This window comes from Morone saxatilis, unplaced genomic scaffold, assembly GCF_004916995.1.
Source record: "Morone saxatilis isolate NCDOM2014 unplaced genomic scaffold, NCSU_SB_2.0 Contig23, whole genome shotgun sequence".
Lineage (NCBI taxonomy): Eukaryota > Metazoa > Chordata > Actinopteri > Moronidae > Morone > Morone saxatilis.
This window is the reverse complement of record NW_023339796.1, coordinates 4,679,540-4,693,855: the sequence shown is the minus strand read 5'-3', so window position 1 is coordinate 4,693,855 and position 14,316 is coordinate 4,679,540. Positions and strand designations below refer to the sequence as shown.

Genomic DNA, 14,316 nt, shown 5'->3' with positions numbered 1-14,316 from the left:
GTGCTTTGAGAACCACAAATTAAATCACACTCCGCTTCGGGATCAAACCGGGGTGGAAAGTCTCAGGATAAAACTGAAACTGAAACTATCTGTATAGTTAAAACACCACTAAAAGGAGAGAATTACTGTCTGTTTTTTTAATATCCCACACTGTCTAATGGACCCGGAGTCCTGTATCTGAACCACATCTATCTGATCGCAGCTCATTCAGCCACTTCCTGCCTCCTTAATACTTTGTTTGGATATGAAGACGGATTGTATGCAGGGCTCTTTTTGAATCCCAGCACTGAGCAGAGGACAGGCCTGTTGATTCAACCATATCCTGTTAGATTTGTACACACACACACACACACACACACACACCTGCTTCGGTTTGCCAGCCATGTGTGCACCAGGGCTGACAGTAGCAGTTGTCTTGTTTTTTCTCTGGTTTTACTGATGTCGTTGCAGGCAGCAGTGGGTGGTGGTCAGCCCTCTCTGTCTGTCTCTCTGTGTGTGTGTGTGTGTGTGTTTGTGTGTGGCCCTGGTACAGTGATGAGCCTCTTCCCACTGCCGGACCCTGGGTGTGTGCACGCTTATTTTCACAGTTGGTATATCAGGCCTCAAATGGCTGTTGAATGGAGCTGGTCATTTTGGAGATGGCCCAGATTGCCTCTCCACCCTGACAGCTGCTGTCTCGGTGCCAGCAGCTTGAAATGTTTGATGACAGCTTGATTTCTTTTTTTTTTTCTGCCTTTGGGGAAACTAGAGGCTGTAAAATCCTACATCTGCTTGTTTTGAACGTAACGTGACTCAAGCTGCACGTTTACAGCAGAATTCCTGATTAATTGTTGTTGCTTTTATCATAATTGGTGGTTTGGTTGATTTTGTCCCCCTCTTTTCAGGGCAAGTTCAGTTCATTCATTTGGCTCATTTCTTACACAAAAGCCAGTCAGAGTGTTTTACGAAACCCATAGGAGATATTAGATTAGAAATAGAGGCGTTAAAGGTCCAGTGTGTAGTATTTAGTGGATCAATTGACATGTAAACAAGACTAAGAATATTTAATCATTAAGTAATTTAATAGATTTTGATTTTGAGATACCACGGTACTATACTTGGCCCTAATCATGATTTATTATTATTTATATTATTATTATTATTATTATTATTATTATTATTATTATTATTATACAGGCATATAGATGTATATAGTGTTTCTAAGCAGGGCTGTAGCTGCCACTGAGAACACCAAGGTCGCGTCCTCTGTGGTACTTTATGACACAAGAAGAAGTTTACACTATACAGTTATATACATGTTGTTTAAAGCTGATTCTATTCTGTAGACTAAATCTGTTTTTACCTAAATAAAGGACCACCAGATAAACAAACCTGGTCGCAGATCATAATGTATGTAGAGAGATATCATTTGAGACATGTTGTGATGTTAAATTAGATTTTTCTCACAGTTTGTTTGGTGGCTAGTCAAAGATTTCTTAGCTTTGTGGGATTGTGTAAGGTACTTTAGACTTTTGACCTCAGAATTTCTAAAATACTGGCTATATTTCTAATGTGCCGATAAGGAAGCATCAGCTTAGCAAGCAGCCTGGCTTGTACAGAAAATCGTTATCTTTGCTATCAGGTAATGATAAATATTAAACGGCTTTACTCTCCATTTGGCCCAACATCATAACTGTTTAATCTCAAACCACACACCTACACAGATTACTGAACTCGGCTTTTAAATTCGGCCCAGAGTGGAGCGAACAAGGGTCCTTTTCTTTTCTTTTTTCAAAAATCTGATTTACACTTTGAGGCAGGGTTGTGAGAAATGAGTGTAAAGTTGAGTGTAAAAAAAAAAATCCTGAAATAACCTGAAGAATCAGACTACTGTTTGGTTAACAATGGCTTTCCAGGAACGGTAACTGAGTGGGATGAAAAGAAATGAGCCTAACGACGGGTTATGCTTTTACAGAACAGGATGTAGCTCTCACTTGTGTTCAGATGGACCTTTTTTCTTACAGCGTTAATTTAACTTTAATGCTGCTGACTGGAGTCGTTGAGTCCTGATGAAGTTCATTAAGTAGGCCATAGGACACTGGGATGAATGGGAAACCTTATCCATCCCAGCACTGGACCACACCTCTGTAGATCAAGTTGTTGTGTCATATTCTCACTAAACAGTTGGACGGAGAGACAGACAGGTTGGCAGACAGGCTCTTCTCAAGCTCAAACTGTAGTTGTTGTTTTAGTAAATGTTTTACCCAGTGCTGCTCAAGGATCAGGGTAAGCGATACTACTGGAGAAAAGAAATGTAAGGTACCTTAATGTACACGGTAAAGGCCTTTGCTTGTTATGTTTTTATTCTGTATAATTAGAGATAAAGCTGCAGAGTTGGATAATTAATAATAAAATGTATTTGAATGCTGCTATTATAGCACTTTCACAGATCTAAATGTACACACGTTGCAAGTTTCAGTTAAAGCAAAGTTTTGCTGTATTGCTGAGAGTTAAATGAGAAGGCCAATACCGTTACACACGTCTTAGCTTTGCTTTGCTTTAAAAACTGGAAACGGAAGAAACGGACTAGCTTCTCAAAGTCCCACCAGCAGCATCTCTAAAAGATTAATTATTCATTAATTACCACACTATATCACATTTGTGTCGGACTGTTTCTTGGCTGGGTCTTTGCAGCTGGTCCTGGCCAGGATATAGTGCAGTACATGTCTCCACATGAAGCAGTTTTTCACCAGTTTCTGTACATATTAAACAACCACGATTATAGTATGTTAATTAGTGAGCTTTAGAGGTGCTGATAGGCAGATTTTGTTACTGTTAGAAAAAGCCACTACTTATTTACCGTACAGACCTGAAAGTGGTATCAATCTTCTAACGTGACTCACGGCAAGAAGGCAAATACTATTTCTTTTTAAAAGGGACCTCCAGTGATTCACGTCCATTAAGTTAGGGGACTTTTTAGAGACTGCTAAGAAGAAAAATCTAAATCAAAGCCGGCTTATGGGCTCAGACTCCATAAACCCTAGATCCTACATTTCCCATAATGCAACGGAACGGACTCTTGTTAGACTGTCCCGTCTTTTGTATTCTGTGTTTTGTAATTTGTCGTGTCCGAGCCAACGCTGAGGTAACCTTAATGACGCCACTGTGACATCATTAGGGTTATTTCCTCAGACTTGACAGGAGAGGACACTAACAACAGTTTTTTATAGGCGCAGTTAGTACTAAACATGATTAATAAAAAGGACTGCATGTAGAATATTGGTTGGAAATTGTATAAAATATTACTGAGAGGAGCTTCAAAAACAACCATGTGACTTAAACAGATCAGCCCACACAGACTGGAAGCCAGAATGTATAACATAAAACATATCATAAGCAGGCTAAAACTAGAATGGAAATATCAACAAAAAGGTACATTTATTGTCATCAGTGCGAGGCTAGAATTGCAAACCTGTTTCTTTGCTCTATTCAAGCTTTTGTTTCGTTTTGTTGAAAAGACATTGAGTCTCATGTCAGCTCCACTTTAAAAAAAAAAACACACCCAAACCACTCTCATTTTGTGGACAACTGGGTCAAATATAGGTGACCTCTATAATAAAAACGTTTCAGCTGAAAGGTCGGCGCTAAAACCTGACATCAGTCCCTCAGACTTGAACAGGAACAGCTTTTTTTTTAAACAATGAAATTCAGCAGAGAAGCAGAGTTTGACTAAATAATATTTGTGTTGTCATTTAATTGATTAATTGGCTTATAGTTGAAGCTCTAGTGATGATGATTTTAGTTGTTACTATGTGCTTTTGGTCCTGTAAATATAATAACATCAATATAAAGATGGTGCTGTGGTAATTATTGTGATTGCTAATGTTTCCTAGTCCTGAGGTCAGTTTATATGCCCAAACACACAAACATGACCATATTGTGACTTCAGTCATAATTTAATTAACTGTGCTGAAGCCTGAAGTCATCCTTTCAACTTTACCCATTTTCACTTATCACTTATATGTAATTTCTTCAACCAATGTAGTAATCCAGCTTCATGACACAGGCTGCAGAGCAAGAATACCGTTACATTTGTTATATTCACTCTTCAGAGGATGGGCTCTCTGTTTTGACCTCCTGACTTTTTATCTAATGTTATCATCAGGTCAGTATCTTCCTTGATCTAAACGTTTGACCTTTCTTCTTTATCTCAAAAACTGATTGCAGAAAGTGCTTGAAATGTACGGTCTGTATTCGTGCCCCTCGGAGGATGAATCCTTTTGGCTTTGGCGACCACCCTCACCTGACCACCTCGTACACAGGAAATCTAATGAGCAGATTACCCTGAAATTCACTGAGCACGTTTCATCCTCCCCAAAGGTTGATCTCAGACTAAAATGTCAACTTTGCACACAACATATCTCATCATTTAAGGTGATGAAACCCTTTGGATTTGAATTACTTTTCCTTTCAGTGCCGACCTCACAACAAACTTCCACCATTAACGTTATCGCCACAATATTTGCTCTGCCCTACATGATTGTATTAAACCTTTTAAGCGGTCACTGGAGGCGATTTAGACTCTCTAAGGCCTTTGGATACATATGAGCGCTGCAAGGCTTTGTCTGTGGTTACTATAGCTAATGAGATAGATGTTCATGTGTCTGTGGAACTTTGTTGTCTGTGACAGATATACAGAGCTGTAAATCAGCTGCTGTGATCCGAGTCTCCAGAATCAGTGAGAGCTGCTCCTCATTTTAAAATGACTCATCTTGTAGTGAAATATGGACAGTATTACTGTAATTGTTATTTTTATGGGGTGGCGGGCTAAACCTTAAGGCCAGATTGTTATTTTGGCCAACGTTTCTCTGTCTGGCAGGACAAGTTCCAGCTGAGCTTCCACAGCCATTAGATAAAAACACTGTTTAGATTTAGTTTATTGCCGCTCTAAGAATATGTGGTTTCTTACATTACGCCACTTAAATCTCCATGTGAATCTGCACTTTTCTCAAGATGCTTCAAAGCAGCTGAGAAGGGACAGATCCTAAATCTTTAATGTGCTTTTTGTAGTTTGTCATGCAACTCAATATCTTAAATGAGTGTTCGTTTGTGTTGCGTGATATTCAAAGGGCAGATTCCTCTTTGCTGCAGAGATACCATGTGGTCAGCGTGAAACATGACCGTTCTGTGCACTTAACATGGCGTAAAGGCGCAGAAAGACTGTACATAAGATGCTCATTCTTCTGCCATTAATAAAGATAAAAGCTCATGATGACACACTAGGAAGAGGCTGTTAGTCATTTGAGTTTTGTGGTCTGGAAAAGGCATGTTGTTGAGGTTTTGCACAGGGCTGCAGGGATCCAGAATCTTCTCTAGTCTGGTAAGACTTAGTGGGCACTTCCTCCTAAGACAAAATATGAATAAAAGACAGTAAAACAAAGGAGGGAACAAGGAATAAGAGAGACAAACTCACAGAAATCCCACAGACAGATTCGTCGTTGCGCAGTATTTTGGCTTAAAGGGAAGTTGATTTTAAACACAATGGCGTTGATGGAGCATAAAAAACCACATTAAGTTAAATCAGGACCCCGTAAGACGGCGATGGCAGCTAACGTCCCTCTCCATTTCCCACAGAGGGCCAATCAAAGCCAGCGCGCCCCACCCGCCCTTTATCAATTAACCACCATATGACGGTTCAACATCCGTCATGCCAACACTTTTATTTTGGCGATTTTTTTCGGCAGCGTGGAGAACAGAGTGGCAGAGGGCGGCGTAAGGTCAGGTTTCCACGGCAACTGTCAACCTCCAATCCCCCCTCCAGCTGAACACCCGCTTTCATCGCCATGGCAGCAGTGAGGCCCTGTTTCCCAGGGGACGAGGGGAGTGAGGGAGGGAATGTGAGACGGCGAGAGGGAGGGAGAGGGCAAACAAGTTTTGTGAAAACACAGTAATCCAATATGGCCGCCATTGTGTCCGAGCTAACGGCGGCTAAAGCTGGCTCCTCGGCGAGAGGAGGTACAGTCGTGTGATGATTAACTTCGGCCGAGACCTGGAAGACGTGATATAAGAGCACAGAGCTGAGAGACTAAAGGCTCAGTTTAGTGGGTTAATGTGTGTTGGTGTCACTCGGAGGGTCGATCACAGGGCTCAGTGTGCCGGGGTGAGAGGTCACGACAACCACACACACACAAACGGGGTCACTTTACATCGTATCTGTGCAATTATACGCCCTCTTGAAACCCGACACTGATGGTCTTTTAGGGACTATTTTATTGTGCAGTCGTTGCTAAATTGGCCAATTTTCATACCTGAACATTCACATTTTTTCGGTGATTCCCTCACAGTTTTGTTTTTGACAGTTTAGATCATTATGGTGCTTTAAAACGTCCCAATTAAACCAAACCTGAAACAATTTGCAGTTTAATTACATTTTTAGGGAAAGAATGACAACCATTAGTTTGTTCCCACTCCTCACATGTGGAGATTTGCTGCTTTTCTCTGTTTTATATAATTGTAAGTTGAATATATTTGGATTTTGGGCTTTGAGCTGGATAAAACAGACAAACTTGTGTTACTCAGTTTCAGACTTAAGATATTTAAGTTATCAACATTAGCCACTAAGCTGCTGGTCCGAACAAGTAAGGCTGTAAACCCTCAGTGGAGACAAGAGTGGACAAGAATGTGTTTCATAGCTTATGAATCAAACTTCTCATTTGTAAGAAGAGGGTTGTGTGATTTTCTTCTTTAAAAGGTTTCATAATCTGATTATTATTGATTACATTACTCACTGTATTAAAGGGCCAGTGTGTAACATTAAGGAGACTCTATTGGAAAAAGTGGAATATAATATTCATAGGTATGTTTTCATTCGTGTATAGTCACCTGAATATAAGAATGGTTTCTGTTACCATGAATGAGCCGTTTTATATCTATAGACGCTGTGGAGTCTGCCATGTTACTACAGTAGACCAGATGGGACAAACCAAACACTGGCTCTATACGGGGCCTTTTGTGGCCACCATAGTTTCTCCTTTGCACTAAGAATGCCTGGGTGATGTGACAGAGTTGCGATGTGCAACTACACTGCGAGATGTCGGCTGCCGGACCTTTTTTAAAACCTTTTTTTTGAATGCCTGATACGAAGTGTTTCCAGATGATGTTTTATCTTGTAAATTATACCAAGCCCATAATGCATAATATAAAGAGGAAGTTCAGAATAGACCCATGGGCCCTTTGAAGTGCATCCATCTAGATTGTCTGGTGTGATAGCTGTTAGAAGCACGAGGCAGGAAGTTCACAAAGAGTGGCTTGAGTAAATACACATGAACCCTCCCCTGCGTGTTTAGTGATGTCCATTCCCTTAACGTCTATAATTATGACTGATGAGTATGTTCAGAGTCACTCAGAATGAGGCGGTTGCATGCACCACAATCTAGAGCAAGTCTGAAACAAGTCAGTGTTTCAAAGTTTTAACCGTGATTCTCCCGTTTGCTCGTCTCTTTCAGATCGCAGCCACCTCAGCTCTCCCCTGCTGCGACTCTCCTACCCACCGTCCTCTCCCACCCCTCTTCTCCTCCTCTCTGTAGCCTCCCCCCGCTCTCCCTTCTCCCTTCTCCTGCTCCATCCTCGTCGGCCTCCAAGATAGATTCCCTCAGGAGCAAGGTTGACCTGCTCAAGCTGCCCCTCGCTCTCTCCACCAAGTCCATCTCCGAGCGCAAGAGCCAGCTGGGAGGAGTCGGCGAGCAGCGCGGAACGGGTGGAGGAGGAGGAGGTGGGGCCCGTAAAGCCCGCTCACTGACGACCCGAGACATGGACAACGAGTCGCAGTACTCGGGCTACTCATACAAGTCCTCCCACTCCAGAAGCTCCCGCAAGCACAGGTAGATATGACACCGGTCGCACAGAGGACGTCATCTTTCTCTCGCTGGCGTTTTAGCAACAGCTGATTATATTCAGCTTTCTTTCAGTACTTTTTTATGTTTGTGACCATTGTTTTGTTCTCATTTGAAATATCTACATCCACAACATAACTAGAGGCTACTTTTTGTAACAGTTTATTATTTTCAGGGTGTTTATGATTGCAGAATCTTCTAAAAATTCACTTTAAATGTAGATAAACTGAAGGAGGAAGTGTTTCTTAATGGCTTGAGACAATTCTCCTACATCCTTAGCAAAATCTACCATTTAAAAAAACCCATTGGATTAGTTGAAAAATGCATTGCCAAGCAGAAACAAGGCTGTTTTTGGTGATAGTTTGGAAATACATGGTTTTCACAGGATAGCAACTTGAATCTTGTACTTGTACTGTAGTGCACCCTGAACATGCTGCATCAAAACTTTGACAGGGAGAGTAAAAGAAAGTCATTGCTGCAACATCACCTGTGTGTCGCTTGTCTTCCAGGGATCGGAGGGATCGCCACCGCTCTAAGAGCCGAGACAGCAGCAGTCGTGGAGACAAATCGGTCACCATCCAGACTCCCGGAGAGCCTCTGCTGGATGCAGAGTCGACCCGCGGAGATGACAGGGTCAGTCACACCGCTGTTCTTTCCATTTTCAAGCCACTTTTATCAATGACGTCGGCTGTTCCAGATGTGTTAATTTCTTTGTAAATTCTTAACTTTAGCTCCTTTACCAATTAGAAACATAGATAATTTAAAGGTTCTTTGCTCCTATAAATGTTGTTTTTTTGTCCTGCATGAAGTCATTATCACCAGGGTAACAGGTTTTAGTCACACTGGATGCTAAAAGTTGTGTTCCTTACAGCGTGGATAAATGTTTAACTAAGGTCAAACACACAGAAGTAGGAGCGGTCCTGTAAATAGCAACCTGGTCTTCTACTTTCTTAGGTCGCAGACTGAAACTGTGACCTTACTGCTGTTCTTGCTCTTATTAAAATATAGTAGATAGATTTAAGTTGGCCCAACAAATTTTATTTTTGTGGCACACCTCGAGCCAGTTTTAAAGAATATAATTCTCCTGATGTGTGTTTTGTAGGAGCTTGTCACTTCATTTCAGTCCAGTCTGCCTTTTCAGTCAGTTGGGAAAAAGCAGGTGTTGACATTTGTATAATTGAGTCTTGGGGCACTGAAGAGGTATTATGTGAGGTTAAAAGGAATGTGTTCATTAAAAAGACTGAGGATGTTTGTTCCTAGATCAAGTGAAGAGGGGTCTTTCTTTAAATAGTAAGGAGGCATTTGCATTTAAGCTTAAGGACACAACTTGGATACACAGGGGGCAGAGAGGTTAATCCCTCCCATAACTTCACAGACATTTTAACTTTTCTTATGACAGAGTTTAGTTATTAATTTAATTTTTCTATTTAGAAAGGAAGGATTAAAATGTTATCTAAAATGAAATTATGCTTCTATTTTTGCTCAAGCTCTCCCCGCCTTCTAAACACACCTTTCATATAAACCTCCTGGGTTTCTGCCTCTTTTGCAGGAAATATTTTCACTAATTGTTTGATTAATTGCTTAATTGTTAACTATAAATGTGCTATTCAGATCTGGTTAATCATTTTACCCATAAATATAGTAACATATCTTGTTAAAACCTGCAGAAAATATCAGATAATATGATTTTTTCATTTTAATTTCTCCTTGTAATCCTTTGGCGCTGTTTCATAGGCTTTAGAGACAGTGAAAATTAAACCTAAACACACATTAATCTTTCTATCCTCCTCTTCGTCTGACAGGATGATAACTGGGGCGAGACCACCACCGTCGTTACCGGCACCTCAGAACACAGTATCTCTAATGAGGACCTGACCCGCGTCACCAAAGATTTGGAGGAATCGACTCCGCTGGAGTGCAAGCGCTTCGTTGGCCCGGCTTTGGGAGGCTGCCTGAGCTTCTTCGCCCTGGTCACGCCTTTAGCCTTCCTCATCCTCCCGCAGGTCCTGTGGCGTGACGCCCTCGAGCCTTGCGGGACGCCCTGTGAAGGCCTCTACGTCTCTCTGGCCTTCAAGCTCCTGGTCCTGCTCATCTCCTCCTGGGCGTTGTTTCTACGGCCTCCTCGCGCCACGCTACCACGCTTCTTTGTCTTCCGCTGCCTGCTGATGGTGCTGGTGTTCCTCTTCGTGGCGTCTTACTGGTTGTTCTATGGCGTGCGGGTGCTTGAGCCCAGGGAGAGGGACTACAGGGGGATTGTGGAGTACGCCGCCTCGCTGGTGGACGCTCTGCTCTTCATACAGTACCTGGCTCTGGTGCTGCTGGAAGTCCGACACCTGCAGCCGGCCTTCTGCCTCAAGGTGGTCCGGAGTACGGACGGAGCCAGCAAGTTCTACAACGTGGGCCACCTCAGGTCAGTGAGATGGCAAACGAAATGCTACAGAGTTCTTGATACTTATGTTACTGAACAAAGAGGACTTATTTCTAGACAAAATACCAAATAATGTGATTTTATTTCTTTGTAAAAACAGGATACTTCCATGTATAACAAAATATTCTATGCTCTGAGGTCCACTTACTACTTTTACTTTGATATTTCCACTGGAAATCACCTTTATTAGAACATTTCAAACCCTGTGTAGAGGCTTTAAAGTTTAAGTTTGTGCCGTCAGTTTATTCCAATTTTCGAAGTTGGAACCAAAATTCTCTCACATGGCACAAATAAAGGGTTTCACTAGTATTACTTCTGAATATTAAATATATTTGAAAATATTATTTTCCTCAAAGAAGTACCTGTGTACCAACAGCTTCTGGATGCACAAGGACATAAAAATCAGGGTGGAAATGAGTTTAAACCAAACTATTCCTTGACAATAATATGTGTACATGTGTAACTTATTAGAAATGTGACTTAATACAGTCATGTCCGAATTAACCGGCTGTTCCTACTATATTATGTATTTTCTTTGCTGGAATACTGCTTGGACCCTGATTGGCTGTCCTGTAATTTGAATAAACACAGAAATATCAGAATATGCATGATATAAGCAAAAACTTCAAGATAATTAAAGTCTGGAATGTAAATCGTGACCCTCTTCAAGTCAGGGCCTCAATATAATAAAGATGGTAAAGTAAGACCTACTTTAAGGCCCTCATCTTGTTAGTTTTTACCTCACTGGTGCATATTCCCAAACAAACTTTGGAGTAAATTAGAAAAATGTAGTTGACAGAAGATTTCCTTATTTCAGTTCACTCTTAGATACAAGAACCTGATTTGTGAATTGTCCTGTATTACTTTTGACCGTTATTATCATGTGATACGTGTGTGTACAGTTCATATCCGTGTGCAATCAGCAGCTGGTGTTAGACCTGTACTTACTGTGGCACTGACGATTGACACGCTGTGTTTTCAGTATCCAGCGGGCAGCTGTCTGGGTGTTGGACCGTTATTACAACGACTTCTCCGTCTACAACCCTGCCCTCCTCAACCTACCCAAGTCCATCCTGTCCAAGAAGATGACCGGCTTCAAGGTTTACTCCCTGGACGGTAAATACAGCCTCATCACGCCTATGACGCCTGTTTTCTAATCCATAACGTTTTTATTTCTTGGCTTGTACGTCGGGACAAGATGATACGTTCACTGACACATACTGAGGTTAAACCTTAAAGCAGCTAAAGGTCTTCAGCAAACATTTTCCTTCACTCAGATCTGAATGAGGCTGATTTTACACACCTGAAACTACTCTACCCCACTGCCATACTACTATTATTTTATTCCTGCTCTCACTTGAATATGAGCATTAACTAAATACCTGAAATGCGTTCTGCTAATTCCTCCCTCTGCATGTATTGTCTTGCAGAAAACACCACGAACAACTCCACAGGCCAGTCCCGGGCCATGATAGCAGCCGCCGCCCGGAGGAGAGACAACTCCCACAATGAGTTCTACTACGAGGAGGCCGAGATGGACCGCAGGGTCCGAAAACGCAAGGCCAGGTCAGATAGATAGTCCCTTTTTTTTTTTTTTCTTTCTTACAAACATCGGGTGTAGCTGGGGATTCATTATGATGTGTGATTGGTGGAGCAGCAGACAGACAATGAAAATACAGAGAGAGAGACAATGTGTAGTCTTTGTCTGTGTGTGGAGAGATAGAAACCCATGACTGAAGTGAGAGGGTAAACACTCACTATAAGATTTTTTGGTCTGAATCCATGTTTCAGTTCCATCAGAACAGTGGGCACAAAGGAAGATGAGTTGAGAACCGTGTTAAAAAATACAGATTGTTAGTTAGTACACAGATATTATATGTTTAGGATGTTTCTCAGTGTCTCCTCTCTCACCTTACAAACAATAAAGCAAACAAGGAATGGGGAAACAAGGGAGACAGAGAGTGTGGGCAGATGTGACTTTCTAAATGAGAAATTGCTGCAGATAAAACTCAGCAATAGAACCAGACTGATAAACTGGATGAGCTAAGCCAATATCAGCTTAGCACCCATATACGCAATATGCTTGTGTGTTGGCCGATAAGTAACAAAAAAGAAAGTTGTAAAAAAAACAAAAGATTCTTTTACAGTGATTAAGAAACATTGTTACTGTTAATTTCTTCACCAAAGAACATTTTTATGTTTTATGTTATGATTATTTTTTAACTGTAAAACGGCTGGCTCTGTACATTTCTCGGTCCTTTTGGTTTTTAAATACATACATTTTGAGGGATCTTCTTAAAAAAGTGTTTATGTTATAAAATGAATATTAGCAGATGTTTCAAACTCAGTATTGAATTATTATTGGTCTCTACCTAGCAACACTTGGCGAGGTGTCTTGCAGATAGCATAATGATTAGTTCATGACAGAAGGTCATTTTGTGTAGTCGGTTTATATCGAGCTGTATTTGCTGGTATTAAACCTGTCTGAGTCTGCCACGTGTGTGAATGGACACTGGGTCTTGTAAATTAATAAAACTGACTCGTTTAGGGAATAATTGATCCTTTTATATTTAAAGCAGGGCTGCCCAAAGTGGGGCCTTCGGGCCAAAGTTGGCCTGCCATAAGCTTTGATTTGGCCCACCAGATGTTTATAGCGACAAAAAATAAAAATAAAATTATGATACAATAAAAGTTTTATTTATTGTGTGGTTAAAAAAAAAAAACCCTTTTAAATGTAGGATTCCTAATTATTTTATAATCTGAGCATAGTGGGCAGAGTGACACACAGGAAGTCGGTCAATTAAAGGATCTTAGTACCATTTTGCATCTTAATAATACAGTACAGTATGTGTTTGCTTTTGGCCCGTAACCCACCCATCTTTCAGTTTTGGACCCCCTGATTTAAAGGATGGTAATCATAATTTATCTTTTATATTTTCCTATAGTGTTTGCATGTTCATCAGAGCCAACATGTCCCTGCTTTGAAATGCAAACTCACCCCTCATAATACAGAATCCTCTGTTTTGTATAGAGATTATGTTGAGAAATAACCACTAAAACTGACGATGTTTATAATGATGCTTTTTGTCGTCCCTCTAGGTTGGTTGTGGCGGTGGAAGAGGCCTTCACACACATCAAGCGTCTCCACGAAGACGAGGTCGCCTCATCCCCCAAACACCCGAAGGAGGTGATGGATCCTCGGGAGGCGGCTCAAGCCATCTTCGCCCCGATGGCCCGAGCCATGCAGAAATACCTGAGAACCACCCGGCAGCAGGCCTTCCACAGCATGGAGAGCATCCTCACACACCTGCAGTTCTGCATAACACATAACATGACGCCCAAGGTAACGACAGAGAAAACCTGAACTTACTCGACTTTTATTCAACCAAGTTGCCGAATTCAGTCCAGCTGCTTTTTTGAGGACTCTAAGGTCCTTTTTTAACATTGTTTTTGGGAATGTGGGCATTTATAGTTCTATAGTTACACACACAGAAAACTCATGCTGCGTGTTTTAAGACTAAGATTTTGATATTATTTTAGATTCAAAATCTTAAATGCAAAATAAAATTAAATAAAAAGGAATTCACTATTTCTTCCCTGAAATTGTATTGATAAGGCTTTCCAATTAAAACATCTTCCAGTGTTTCCATGGTAATTAACCTCCTGCATCCTCCCTGTCAGGCTTTCCTGGAGCGATACCTCTCCCCAGGCCCCACCATGCAGTACCAGCAGCCGAACGGCAGGGGGCGCCAGTGGACTCTAGTGAGCGAGGAGCCGGTGACCTCAGCCCTGCGCCAGGGTCTGGTTTTCTCGCTGCGACGCCTAGACTTCTCCCTGGTTGTGACGGTGACGCCGCTCCCCTTCCTGCGGCTGGGGGAGGAGTTCATCGACCCCAAGAGCCACAAGTTCGTCATGAGGCTGCAGTCGGAGACCTCGGTGTGAAGGCGGTCTCGTCTTTTTCCCCACTATGTCCTCCTCTTCCTTGCGCTCGCTCTCCCGCTGGATCATTCTCGTGGC

The 14,316-nt window shown here is 41.7% G+C and overlaps 1 protein-coding gene across 1 annotated transcript in view; it reads left to right on the top strand.

The window, feature by feature from the left end:
• The window catches only part of LOC118334213 (vang-like protein 2), a 16,374-nt gene extending 2,064 nt beyond the window's left edge, over positions 1–14,310 (top strand). Inside the window, exons 2-8 of the mRNA XM_035670047.1 lie at positions 7,485–7,859; positions 8,381–8,504; positions 9,674–10,281; positions 11,282–11,415; positions 11,730–11,865; positions 13,399–13,642; positions 13,981–14,310. Of these exons, the coding sequence (XP_035525940.1) occupies positions 7,789–7,859; positions 8,381–8,504; positions 9,674–10,281; positions 11,282–11,415; positions 11,730–11,865; positions 13,399–13,642; positions 13,981–14,241 (1,578 nt within the window). The 5' untranslated portion in view covers positions 7,485–7,788 and the 3' untranslated portion in view covers positions 14,242–14,310. The remainder of the gene's footprint in view (positions 1–7,484; positions 7,860–8,380; positions 8,505–9,673; positions 10,282–11,281; positions 11,416–11,729; positions 11,866–13,398; positions 13,643–13,980) is intronic.
• The last annotated feature ends 6 nt before the right edge of the window (positions 14,311–14,316 follow it).